The following is a 14,741-nucleotide window of genomic DNA, read 5'->3' on the forward strand; positions in this document are numbered from 1 at the left end:
CTCCTACTCTACTCTTATTTAAAAGGAAAAATATGCTCTGTTTCATACCAACCCAAATTATGACTATTTCCCAAGAGGCTGGGCAGAAGACAATGGGGACTAACTACATGGAGAAAGTCAAAAATATTTTTAAATTAAAAAAAAAATTACAAAATAATGCAAAATCCCCTTAAGAACAATGTGAAATTACCCTCCTCCATGTTAACAGTAGGTTCAGATCATTTAAAGTTCTATAGCAGAGCAAAACAACTGTAATATTTAACTTTGAAAATAACAAACCAACACACTTTTGGTGATCGAGGGTCTGGAGAACGAGCAAAGAGTTCATCTTCAGGCAACTGAACATTTGAGGAAACGGATTCACATGGACGTGTACCATTGTAGATATGGAATTTGCAATGAGGATTTAAGGCCATGGAGAGAAGTTCTAGAAGTGGAAACCAGTCTTGGGACAACTTGGCCACACATAGCTCCACCAGGCGATGAGTATTGTTGATAATACACCTCTGTTATATAAAGAATAATTAATGAGATCAAACCATCCCAAACAGAAATATCTTCTGATCTTGATTAATTATCTTTTTTTTTTTTTTTTTTTTGTACGTGGGCCTCTCACTGTTGTGGCCTCTCCCGTTGTGGAGCACAGGCTCCAGACGCGCAGGCTCAGCAGCCATGGCTCACGGGCCCAGCCGCTCCACGGCATGTGGGATCTTCCCGGACCGGGGCACGAACCCGCGTCCCCTGCATCGGCAGGCGGACTCTCAACCAGTGCGCCACCAGGGAAGCCCTTGATTAATTATATCTTAATAATGACCTCTCAATTGTGCTATACCGATCATTTTTGAGTTACGTTTAATTTTACTAATATTGGGATCAAATTTATATATCAAAAAGAAATTAGCATTTACTTTATAATTTATATAGTACCTAATTTCAAAAGCTATTTGCAATGACTTACAAAATGAAGCAGGCACTGCTCTATGTCCCCAGACGATGCAAATTACCACTGCTTTCTCTATGCAATTTTCTGACTAGAGGCAACAATTCTAAAATCTAAACAATGTATCAAATATCCCAGGTGGAGTAGGTTTGCTATCTACGCCTCAATGCAAAAGTCTGATACCACTCCCAAACTTTCCATTCTATACTTAAAAACTTACATGTTGAATTAGAAGATGTTGGTATCTTTATGCTATGGTTATATGAGAAATAGTTCACAGGGCATAAAAATATGCCCTGCTTCACAATTTATAACCATATTTCCATATTATAAACAAGAACAGAGACTTGGAGTAATTACGGTACTTCAATCTAAAAATGCGCATTTCTTATCACTTTTTAAGATCTCTGGAATCTGATTGTATCACATAATCAATGTATAGTGCATTTCCCTAGACTGAAGGTATTTGTAGAGATTTGTCTTGGTTTCTGCCAGTCATCTGGGGACACCACCAACCTGAGACCAAGTTCCCCATCTGATATTTTTTGTATCACAACTCTGATTTGAATTCAGGCTTCAAAACTGTTTGAATACTAGCTGGTGGTTTAAGTTTTTAAGAGATTTTTTCCCCCTCTACCAGGTGCCAAAGTTGAAATGTGCAGGTTTCTTTGGTGTTTCTTTCTGTATGTTAAATTTATTTCTCTGCATTGACGCTTTGTGTCTCAGATAACAGTTTCCCATCTTGGGTGTTTTCCTTCCTCAGTGGTACATAAAGTGAGTGAGTGGTGCATTTCACAACTGTCATATTTTCAGTGAAATACGGTCACTTGTCAAAAGTCACAAGGCACTTGAGAACCAAGGAGACAGATTAAACCAATGTTTTCTAACTCTAAATCTCACACTCATTCTAAATGATCATGCTTCTTTCAACAGAAATTATAACTAATAAATTTTTAAAGTTTCTCATTTTAAAATCCTTTAATTAATGGATCAAATATATAACCAAATATACTATATAAGAAAACACACTCATCACTATATAAATCTGATTTTCAAAATTTAAATGAAAGACTCACATGAATTTCAAACTTCCAGCCACTCACTGCCTCGTCTGTAAGGATTTTAGTGAAAGATATTGTTAGCCCATCGCGAAAAAATCGCTGACATGCTTCACTTTTAACATCAAGGCCTAAGAAAAGGAGAGAAAAATTAATGTAAACAAAATATTTCTCTGGTTGTCTTACAATGTCCAATTATAAGATAAAAATAATTGTAAAATATTCAGTAACAGCTAACAAATGCCGACTAGATTTGGAACAAAACTCACAGCATTATGTATAAGAGGTCAAAAAGGTAACAGATTCAGAAACAAAAATAATCTTCAATGAATTTCAAAAATACTTAACTGTATAAGAGTACATTAATCCAAGTAATATTAAGATGAATCAAAACTATTTCAAATTATGACACTGGACCAACCTTAAATACAAAACGGTTATGAGTACCATGTGATAGGGGATTTAAATACTTCACAGTATTTTACTCTCTGACAACAAATCTTAAAATTTTTAAAATGACGTTTCTCGGGGACTTCCCTGGTGGCGCAGTGGTTAAGAATCTGCCTGCCAATGCTGGGGACACGGGTACAAGCCCTGGTCCGGGAAGATCCCACATGCCACAGAGCACCTAAGCTCGTGCGCCACAACTACTGAGCCCGTGCTCTAAAGCCCGTGAGCCACAACTACTGAGCCCGCGCGCCTAGAGCCTGTGCTCCGCAACAAGAGGAGCCAACCCAATGAAGCCCACACACCGCAATGAAGAGTAGCCCCGGCTTGCCGCAACTAGAGAAAGCCCATGTGCAGCAATGAAGACCCAACGCAGACAAAAATAAATAAAATAAATTTTTTTTTAAAAACGACGTTTCTTAACTATTTTTAAAATCTCATTTTGGTTGTACATTATCCATTTGACATCAAATACTATTCTACTATTCTACAGAAGAGTTTCATCGATTAAAGATAAATTATCATCTTCCGTATTAGTCTCTTCCACTGGCTCAACATCTATGCTTCTTTATATCCTTCTTTTAATTTCACCTGATTTCAGAAAGGCAACAGAGCTACATGCCCCCCGACACACAAAATAACCTTTAACTCTTGATGACAAAATGAAAAGCCATTCAGTTTGAACATACGAGTATTATTCGATTTTGGCTGTACAACAGACATGACATTTAAGCCCAGTACTGTAGTTTAAAAAATCTGAACCTTGCTTAAAATTAAAATAAACCACGGTCCCAAAGAAATATGGGGAGGAGGAGGGGACTGCATTTCCAATGAATGTCAATGATATTAAATGAAATACCATTGTGTGTTTTTACCTATCACTGTACAGTCAGGACCTAAAACATGTCTAGGACAGAAGCCTTCAAAAATTTGCTGAATTGATGAATAAATGTGTAAATGAACAAAAGAAATCTGAGTGGTGAAAACAATGGTTATCTGATAATGCATTTTCATAGCTCATCAGATTGGTTTTCTAAGATTAGTAAGGTGTAACGACACGTTCCTTAAATGAAGGAGGGTAATTACTCTAAGACAAAGGAAATTTTACCCTTGCCGTGGAATGAGACAGACTTAAGCAAGGTACTAAAGACAATAATGTTTACATTTAATTTCAATTGTGATGATTCCTATTGATAATTAGAACACATCCCTGGCTACCCTATTTCAGAAATTGAAATGTTATTGCTGTTTATTTTAATCTCCAATGCCTTAAAAATGAGTAGATATTACAATAGTAGCCCTTTGCTAAGAGAATTCAATTGCACCTAAAGAAAACTAGTCACTGAAAAAAATAATGATTAATTCCAAAATTAAGCTTTTACTTCTAGACAAGAATAACAGCATGACTCCTTTTAATTGGGTTACTTTTTAAAAAAAACACAGGACCTCATCTTTCAGGTCTTTTTTTCTTTTAGAGAAAATCCAAACCTTTTCTGTGTATTAAAGAATAATCAACACATAAGCTAAACAGTTTAAATATGAATATATACAAATTTTACGTATAACTTCAGAGAGTTCACAAACATCCTTGAAGGCTGTCCGAAGGATATGAACCCTTGCTCTAGGGACAAATCATAAGCCATAGCAAGAAAACTTAGTTAAATGTTCTAGTCTAGGAATACACAGAAAAAGTCTTCAGGCATGAAGTGAAACTATTAGCTAGTAGCATACATTATGGAAAGCATAAGACCATTTAAACTTACCTTTTTTACTAAGATCAATAGCAGCTTCTAAAAGCACTTCTAATTCCCCTTTCGGCAAAACTGGAACCACCCATCGAGGCCTAAGAGTTTTAATAATATAAAAAGATGTTTATTGGTTGAACACTGAACGAGGCACTATAAATGAGTTACTAATTACAATTACTCACTTAGCGCACCATGAAAATATTAAAATGAAACTAAAATATTAAAACCACAAGGTTGGCAGAACATCTGCTTTGTGGGACTAAGCATCATCTGTTGTCTCTACAAACAAAATTTTTTTAAGGAACTGTCAAACAAAAGATATAGCAATGAGAGAAGGGAAAATAAAATTATTTTAATAACACAGAATATAAAACTAATAATCAAGTATCACTAGAATATAAAACTACTATAATAATCAAGTACCACTTAAATGGATACCTATTGTTAGAGTTCATAGGAAAGTGCTCTTTCAGGATTCAGGTTAAAGGAGACATGATGAACCTCTTAGTTGTCCATCCACTTCCTCACAAAGAAGAAAAAATCTAGGTGGCAAATGACTAATTTCTGCCTCAACTTTTCCTGAAGGTTAAGTTAGACATAGGTCTCCAAGTCTTTATGCCTCCACAGGCACCCTCCTCCCTCAAACAACGATGCAGCATACGCCCAGGTGGTGCTTTCTCTGCTCCCAGTGCCAGCGGCCCAACCATCTGGGAGTCCATCCTCTTCCTACCCCTTCATCCCTCACTACCACCCAACTTACCCAGTGCTCCAAAAAACCCCATTTTGATAAAAAGTGCTCCATGACCACATAATCTATTAGAAACCAATGTATACCACCCTTTCTCATTGTTTTTATTTACATAAAAAAACATCACTTGTGTTTCTCTCCCCCTGCAGATTTGCTAACATGCAACTTTGCCCTTGAGTGAGCGTAAGAAGTACACTTTATCATCAGCAACCACCAGTCAAAAATTGAAAAGTAACAGTACAACTTTTTGCTATGATAACTCTGCTACAAAGAATGGGCAGGGACGTTACAACTTTATACAACTGTTTGTTTGTTTGACTAATTCATTTATACCATTACTACAGGCATCCGTCAAAAGAATCACATTTAATGTGTTCTTTCAAATATACATTTAAAAACAATGAGTTAAATATATATTAATAGGAAAAATATTTAAAATAAATGAAGTGAGGAAAACAAGTTATAAAATGATATTATAGTAAGAATTCCATATTTGTACAGAAAGCAGCACATATGATAATAAACACAAAGACAACCTGGAAGAATGTACACCTTATTGTTAGTAGCAACTTTTGGTTGGGAGGTGTGTATCTACAGAGGAAATTACAAAGAACATTATTGACATATTTCTATGTTTAACAAGATGTACTTATATTACTTATGTAATCAGAATGTTTTTTTAAAAATGCAAAGGGTTTCTATTTCCCCTGACATTATATATGTAATGGTGTTAACTGATTTTTAAAAAGTCAACTTACTAAGGCAAGTAAGTGCCTATAAGTGTATTTTCCTTACTTTTCTTTTAGGGGGTTGGAGGGATGTGTCACACCTCCCTGGGACTCACTTGTTGAGCTCACAGCCTGGTGAAGACCACAGACATGCAGGATGGTTCCCTGAAACGCTCTTCCCATATCTTCTTTAAATCTTTTCCTTCCCATACACACAAGCTTAAACTTTCACACTCTCAGAGTCTTACTCCAAATAATCAAAGCATGGGGCGGGGAGGTGGGTGTGGGTGAATGTTTGTACTATGAGTATGAAAATGTATACTTTGAACCACCCCCATGAGATGAAGATCAGGAGAAACAAATAGCTGAGATGGTTAAACGTCTCAAACTAATCAAGGGTTCACAAAGGGGCAGGCTCTGAGGAACTCAATCTTCTTATGACCTGGTTTACCTCAGGGCCATGCAAAAAGTATTAAAGTCATCCAGTAACCGACATGCTAATAAGAAAAAAAACGGGAAATCACACATACGGTTCTACTTCAGTAACACACCAGCTAGGGTGATCATCATTAAACTGAACACTTTGTTGACACTGTTACTTCCTTTCATTTTTTAAATCCATTAAGAACCATGGGTTGCAAAGTACTTGGCAATGACTAAGATGTTAAGGCTATTTATGGAGGCAGTATGGTTACTGGGATATTCCTATCCACTCTTCCTCTTTTCTTAGTACTAATCACTGTGCTGAAATACTTTTGTTTTTCCTGTGTATGACACACATTAAAAAGCAAAACAAAATCAACTCACCTATTGATCATGTCATCCAACTTTGCCAGGTCAGTATGTGGAAATGCAGGTTCCTCATCTTCAAGCTGTGGTGGGGCATCAACTTGACCTTGTTCATCTGGGGGAGTTGCCGGGGAATTTTCATTGGAAGAATCAGGTGATGAAGTCTTAATTAAATTCAAACACCAACACAGATTAGGGGGAAATAACGTAAGCTTTTAAAGAAGATATGATCATTGTAAGTTTATGATGTTTCAGGCAGTCTCTGGGCTACTATGCTTTAAAATAATTTCATTTAATCCTCAAGAGCCTAAGGAAGTATTCTTCTGCCACTTAACAGATGAAAAAAACAAACTCAGACAATAAGTAATTAGCCCTAGGTCACAGAGCTCCAATTCTGTGGTCAGGATCTGAATCCAGGTCTAATTCTAAAGTTTGAGTTCTTATCCACAGTGTATACTGCTTCTCCGCCTACATTTCCCATTATATGAGCCCTTCATGATAGAAATTATTGTACACATTTTACAGATTAAAAAGTTTCTGATATAACATTTATTTTTCATTCTGAAGAGAAAAAATAAATTTTATTCCACAATTCCCCTAGTCTCCAACTATTATCCAAATAATTATCAAAACTTCACTGTGGTTTCTAAATAAGTCACACCATTTTCAACTAATAAGGCTAATTTTATTCTTTCATTCTTCATTCTTTGTGCTTCTTTTTTTCCCCCCATACTTTAGTTGTGTACAATATTTCCACAATTAAGTGAAAGAACTTTTATGACCCTTATTAATTTTGAAAGCAGATAGTATTTTTCTCTTTCAAATTGAGACTGATCTAAATTTTAAGCTGACTTTTACTCGTATATTCTTGAATTTTCTACCTACTGTAGGTTGATGGCCCTTTTAAAGAAGGCCCCTTTCCCTATCATTTTAGCATTTATTGAACAGATGCATAAATAAGTACTTGTATTGAAGACAGTTGGGTATACCACCATTAATATATTCTACTTACAAAGTTTATATATGAACTCATAGAGCCAATTTGCAAGTAAATAGCAAACTTTTATTTAAGATGGCGAACACTACGCAGGTGCTATAGGGCTAGTTTCAAGGCAAAAATCTATAGAACAGAATTCAAGTTTTTTCAGAAGCCCAATAAAAATATTTGCATTTCAAGTATGTAACTTCGGAAGTCTGCTTCATTACTTTTTAAAAAGGCCCATTTCCCCTGGTATATATGTATTATATACATGCTCACAGAAATCCTAAAGACAAAAATAACAATTAAGATACCCGCAATACCACACCAACAGATAAGCACCAATGACATTTTCAGTTATTTCCTTGCAGTTTTTCTTCTATGTGACCCCCCAAAATCCTGTCTATATATATGTATAAATTTTCAATAAAATTGGGATTATACTTAAGTCTGTGTCCTTTTCCATTCAACATTTGAGTATTTTCCCCCATCATAAACAATCTTTTTTAAAGAGCTGATTAATGGCCACATAGTATTAATTAAACAAAATTAAGGGACATTTAGCATTCTGCAATTTTTATTGCTAACATAAAACAAAACTATACTGAATCTTTTATATATAAATCTTTGTGTTGAACTTCAATTTTTCCTTAGGACAGAACCCTGGAAATATAATTACTACAACAATAGTATAAATTATTTCTTTTAGGGCTACTGACATATATTTTACTAAATTCCATTCCAGAAAGTCTGCACCCTCCCATGAACATCTCCCAAGATTGTTCATCCCATAGGGCCTTTGCCAAGGCTGTTTCATTTATCACTGGGCTTTACTATTATATATACTAGAGCCTAAAATTCTCTCCTATGGGAACACTCTTTTAAAAACTATTATAGATTAAGTGAAAAATCTGATTGGTTTTAGAAATTCCCTTTATGCCAATATGAAAAAGCATTTTCAAAGTAAGCCGTAAGTTGGGTAGTGATTAATGCTATGGTTGCTTCCTCTTGGTCCAGTAAGTGTCAAATCTTCTGAAATAACTAAAATCCTAACATTAAAAAGTAGAGAATAAGAAAGTGAAAGAGGGATTCTACAGATAGTTAAGAATGCAATTTGTGGGAATTCCCTGGCGGTCCAGTGGTTAGGACTCCGTGCTCTCACTGAGGGCCTGGGTTCATTCCCTGGTTGGGGAACTAAGTTCCCACAAGCCGAGTGGCGCCCCCCCCCCACCAAAAGAATGCAATTTGTTTGTTCCTTTTTTTCTTTTAATTATCATTCATCCTCAAAAATGTAAAGAGCTATTTAAAGGAAGAGGACATAATGCAGATACATAATATTAAGCTGAGTATCACAAACCTAAGAGCTCTTAGAATTATCAAGTACACCTTAAAAATAAAAGTAAGGTTAGAGGTTTAATTTCTGTCTAAAGCCATGCAAACCACAAACACTGCAGAAGATGTTAAAAGTCCATGCAAGATGCAGGTATGAAACAGAAGAGAGCAAGATACTGGAACTCAAGCTACAAGCTCCTGGTTTAAAAATATAAATCTCTGGCATCCAACACAAACTTTAGACTATGTTTAAAGAAACATGAGTACTGGCTAACAAATTTATGACACAGGAAAGACTTAACAACTCTGTCCAAGACTCGTGGCCATATACTTAAGTATTACATGTCCCAAAAGTGGGAACTGGAGAGGAAAAGGAATAAAGTTGACATTTATTTGGGGAAAAAAAACATTAAAACCTGACTTGCTCACTTCTCTAAAATGGCAGAGGGAGAGGATGAAAGGGGGGAAGGGCGGAGGGAGGGAAAGTGCACCAGCGCACGCGCGCGCGCACACACACACGCAGCTCTTTCCTATCATACCTGTAATAGAGAGAATACGTAATCTATAATAGCTGGACAATAAGAACTTAACCACAAATGACAAATGTAAGTACTCCACCATAACAGTACTTTTGCCTAAAAACTTATCCATACAGAATTCTACACAAACATGTACCAACTGTAAGCAGCAAGTCTGTGATTCACATGCATGCACCTCAGCTACAAATTCACCTCTAAGTGCTGTTTGAGCCGCATATCACAAGTTTTAATGTTTGTCTTATGTGGTTTAATATGTCCCAGTATAAAATTACATACAATAGAAGGCTGAAAATTAATTATCTAAACTTACATTTCAAGAAATGAGAAAAACAGCAGCAATCCAAACCCAAAAGAAGTTAAGGGAACAAGAAATAAGAGTTAAAAGCATGTAAGTGGGGGCTTCCCTGGCGGCGCAGCGGTTGAGAGTCCGCCTGCTGATGCAGAGGACACGGGTTCGTGCCCCGGTCCGGGAAGATCCCACATGCCGCGGAGCGGCTGGGCCCGTGAGCCATGGCTGCTGAGCCTGCGCGTCCGGAGCCTGTGCTCCGCAATGGGAGACGCCACAACAGTGAGAGGCCCGCGTACCACACACACACACACACACACACACAAAAAGGCATGTAAGTGGGAAGGGCGAAGAGAGTTAAAGCCAAAAATTAGTTTGGGGGAAGGTTTGATGCAATTGATAAATCCTTTAGGAAAGAGTAATCAGGAGAGAGAACACAAATTAGCAGTATCAGAGATGAAAAAGGAGATGCTACCACAGGCCCTAAGACATTAAAAAGATAATGAAAAAGGATATTATAAAGTTTTACTCCAATAATTTGACAATCTAGATGAAGTGGACAAATTCCTTGAAAAACACATTACCAAAATCCACCAGAAAAACAAAAAAATCAGAAAATTCCCCTATTTTAAAAAAAAAAGTTGGATCTGCAATTACAACCGTTCCACAAATAAAGCCCCAGGCCAGATGGTTTCACCAGTAAAATCTAAATAATTAATGAAGAAATAACTGAAGTCTTATACAAATTCATCCAGAGAATAGAAGAAGAAAGAATATTATGAATTTTGAGGCCAGCATAAAAATCTAGATACCAAAATCTATTTTAAGCTCTTTGCAAACATTATTTCATTTGATCCTCTTAATGATCCTATGAAGTAGTTATACTATTATTATCCTTATTTTATAACTAAAAAACTGAGGTGTAAAGGTCATATAATTTACCAAAGTCATAAAGCTAGCATGGTGCAAAGCTAAAATTTGAACACAAGCAATATGACTTGAGTCCATACTCTAACCATAGGCTACATCAAATGATTTAATGCTTTGCTCTGGAACTGACACAGAGCTTAAATACTTGATTTTAATGATTACTGATAGTGTAAGACACCAGGAAAAAAAAAGCGGGGGGGGGGGAGGGGAGACCTGCATACCCAAGCATCACCATCTATAGCCCTTGAGTTTCTTGTTACTATGTAAGACCTATGTTTATATTTCTTAAAATAACAGTTTTATGGTTACTTCACAAATTATTCAGAACATGCTCCATTATTTAATATCCCATAATAGACACACCAATGTAGCTTTAACTAGTATCTTAAACATCCTACCTGATTCTGTTGGAGGGGGGGCTGAGACTGTCCATCAGGAGCCTGGCCCTGGCTGTCATTCCCTCCTACTGGAGAGCCACGAGTCGTGGCTGTCATACTCGACACAGGGCAGATCTTTGCAATTTTGTCTGCTTATGTAGTTGTCTTGAAAAAAGAAATTATAGTCCACTTATAGAAGATGAAGTACCAGCATTTGTCAGTCTTAAAAAGCTCCAATTCAAGAATAAACCATCTTGCAGAGACCATTGCATAACCTACAAGTAGAAGAAAAAAAGCACATTGTTTTAGACATAAAAAACATGAACTAAGGAATTGTTCGAACTTAATATTACCAGTGACTCTAGTCAGGAGAAAGTGGCTATATAAATGAGAGAGAGGACAAAGCTGAAAAGTTTCATCAATACTATATTTAACTTAATAAACTGATAATAGTACATCAGCAGTTATGTCAAGAAAACATACAAGTATAGCCTTATAATATTTCAGTTTCTTCCTGGGATTCCAAAGACATTATCAAGGTATTCACTTAGTTGTCATTTCATTTCAATTATGGAGTGGCAAAACTGTCTTCAATTTGCCAATGCCTTGAATATACACATTCCTACAATGTATTTAAGACATAAACCAAGTAATAAAATCTGATTGTTAACTGTATACTACTCCTCCAATACGACCTATTTTGTCAAATGACCTTGACTCTCCCCTTTTGGGAAGGTTTTGGCCACAGGCACTCCCAGAGCCATGACAGGGCTACAGACCCAAACTGTTTAACAATGGAATTCCTCTTTGCAGAAATCTAGCAAAGGTGTATAGAGGAATACCACCAAACCCTCAATTCTATATTCTTAGCTGTGTAGTAAAATCATCCAAAGTGCTTTTAAAAACACTGACGTCCAAACCCCTCTCCAGATTGAATAAATTACAATATTCGGGAGTTAAGCCTAGGCATCAGTACTTTTCAAAAAATCTCCCCCATGACTGATTCTAATGTACCACGGGATTGAGAACCTCAGCTGACTGATTTATAGATCTTTGGTTATAAGGCAACCACACTTCCATTTAGTCCATGGTATTTACTTCAAGCTTAAATATAATCACTTAACCCAGAGATGGTGTTCTAACAAGATTTTGTTTCACTTATCAAATTGGCATAATAAAAAGCTTAAGTCTGATAACATCGGGTACTGGGGAGGCTAAAAACAGAAAAATCTTTAATACATAAAGTGGAAAAACAATTAAAAGATAACATGGTTGAACACCCTCGCTTTCACTTTTGTTTTCCATTTTTATACAACCTACATACACTAACAAAAAATTTTATGTGAAGTAGACAATTTTAAAACCCAGAAAAACCCACCTATCAAAATCTTCAGCCACTTTGGGTTGGCTGGCAAATTGTTTAAATTTTTTTTTTCTTACCACTCAAAATATCAGCTAACCAATTCAACTTCATTCTCTCTACTTCAAATTTGCTCCAATCTCTTTCTTTTGATCCCACTGCTCATGATCCCCAATGAATGATGCTCCCTCAATCTTTTCCTGGAAACCTTGTTCTTAGCCTATAAATATGCTTGAATCTTTGTTACTGAAATGAAAAATCACCAACCTCTGTCCTTCCCTTTCCCCCCAAATCTTAAAAAGAATGCCTCTGCTTCTCCCTTCCCTTTCACTCCTTCCACTCTCTCATCATCTAGCTGTATCTAAACTATCAAAACTGTTTTAAGCCACTGGGTCTTAACTGAGGTCTATGGATGGGTTTGAGGATTAACTCCCCTAAAATTACATGCAAAGCTTTGTAAATATGTACATTTGGGGGTGGGGGAGGTCTGCTTCACAGATCATCAATGCTCTACTAATTGACAATTAACTGATAATCAAATGACTGCCCCTTGCCGTTCACCCTGTTTGCCCTCTTCTTAGCGTTAGCCACAACTGGCTGCCACTACCCCCACCTCCCTTCTTGAAGCTCTGAGCTTTCTTGGCTTATACAATCCTGGACTCAAGTTTCCTTTCCTTTCTACTTCTTTTCAAAGGGGAGGGTAGAGAATAGTAGGTAGTAGTGATGTCAGTGACAAATACAGTTTTCAACACTGAAACAGAGGTGAAAACCTCCACTAGACGACTGACTCTGTAAGTCAGGAATTGAAGGAGAACTTGGGGGTCTTGAACAGAACATTAATGTTCACAAGAGTGGGAGACGGATTCATTAGCATCATCTGGGAGCCCCCTGAATACACACCTCCTTCTGAAAGTGAGGGGGTCACAATCTTGGGGGGTGGGAAGAAATAGCATAATATATTCTCAAGTGTTGGGCAAGTTGGGGAGGGGGGACGAAACCCTGAGGCACACCAAAATTAAAGTGGTGTTTTTAAGGTAAATCCTTACACTTTACATAGAATGTGGCATTTTCCTATAAATTAGAAAACCACAGCTCTAAGAGGTGACTTGACCAAAGCACAGATAGAAAGCAAGTCTAAAAAATTAATTCTATTACTTTGTCCACTAAACCAATCCTATCGCTCTTCAAAAATTATTTCCGGGAAGCAACCCAAGGATGAATGGATAAACAACATTTGGTATATACATACAATGTAATAGTATTTAGTGTTAAAAAGGAAGGAAATTCTGACTTGGATGAACCTTGAGGATGTAATGCTAAGTGAAATAAACCAGTCACAAAGGGGCAAATATTCCATGACTCCATTTATATGAGGTACCTACAGTCAGAGAAGGAAAGTAGAAGGGTGGTTACCAGGGGTTGGGAAGAGCAGGAAATGGGGAATTATTGTTTAATGGGTACAGAGTTGCAGTTTGGGAAGATGAAAAGTTCTGGAGATGGATGGTGGTGATGGTTGCACAATGTTAATGCACTTAATGCCACCGAACTATACCTAATAATGGTTAAAATTGAAAATTGTTTATATATTTTTCCCACAATAAAAAACATACATACACACACACACACGGCACTAACTGCTCTCTTGCTTTGCACTCTTTAATATTAGATTATTTGAGTTAAAACATCTTAAAATTATATTCTCGTGTTGTTTTGTTTATGCTCAACATTGTTCCATCTATATGCATCCCAATAACTCTCCATCCATAGACAAATCAAAAATATCTGGCAAAAGTCAGAGGACAAATTATTCTAGACAAAAGCATTCTGTGGATAACTAAGGGACTGTCCCTTTCAACAAAATAACATTAAAGTAAATGGAAAAGGTGGCAGTCTGAATGAAACCTCTCCCCAAACAAAATACCTTTCTCTCAGACCACAGAACTAAATCACCTTCTGCTTCTTGCAAAGTATTCCATTGGCAAAGCCTCAAGCTGCTTGCCATCCATATCCCTTATATACTCTCACCTTTCTGTCTCTTGGTTTCTCAGTTTCTTCTACCTCTAAGTTCCCCATATTTCTAGATTTCCAACGCTGCTGGGAAGGTACAGCAGGTCTCAGGATAGCATACTCTGCTCTATTCTGCTGTTTTTAACAGTCATCTCTCTACCATCACATAAGAATTGGATACTTTTTCCTTAATGTGCTAGGCTGAGAGATTAAAAGACAGAGGAATGGAGCAAGTAAAAATAACTTCTGGATTCAAACATAACTCTTGTTCAAAATCTCACCTCTGCCACTTACAAGCTGCCCTATATTAAAGGCCAGTAACAACTACTCTAATTTTCCAGGTCTTTAAAACTGAAACAATGCTACCCACAAAAATGCCATGAGGGGACTTCCCTGGCAGTCCAGTGGTTAAGCCTCCAAGCTCCCAATGCAGGGGGCACGGGTTCGATCCCTTGCTGGGGAACTAAGATCCC

General features: G+C 36.9%; 1 protein-coding gene across 1 annotated transcript in view; it reads right to left on the reverse strand.

Annotated features, from left to right (window-relative positions):
* The window catches only part of USP9X (ubiquitin specific peptidase 9 X-linked), a 126,223-nt gene that overhangs the window by 84,226 nt on the left and 27,256 nt on the right, over positions 1-14,741 (reverse strand). Inside the window, exons 2-6 of the mRNA XM_060138817.1 lie at positions 10,923-11,176; positions 6,477-6,622; positions 4,209-4,288; positions 2,017-2,129; positions 288-506 (exon numbers count right to left, since the gene is read on the reverse strand). Of these exons, the coding sequence (XP_059994800.1) occupies positions 288-506; positions 2,017-2,129; positions 4,209-4,288; positions 6,477-6,622; positions 10,923-11,018 (654 nt within the window). The 5' untranslated portion in view covers positions 11,019-11,176. The remainder of the gene's footprint in view (positions 1-287; positions 507-2,016; positions 2,130-4,208; positions 4,289-6,476; positions 6,623-10,922; positions 11,177-14,741) is intronic.

The sequence above is a fragment of the Lagenorhynchus albirostris genome, chromosome X, assembly GCF_949774975.1.
Source record: "Lagenorhynchus albirostris chromosome X, mLagAlb1.1, whole genome shotgun sequence".
NCBI lineage: Eukaryota > Metazoa > Chordata > Mammalia > Artiodactyla > Delphinidae > Lagenorhynchus > Lagenorhynchus albirostris.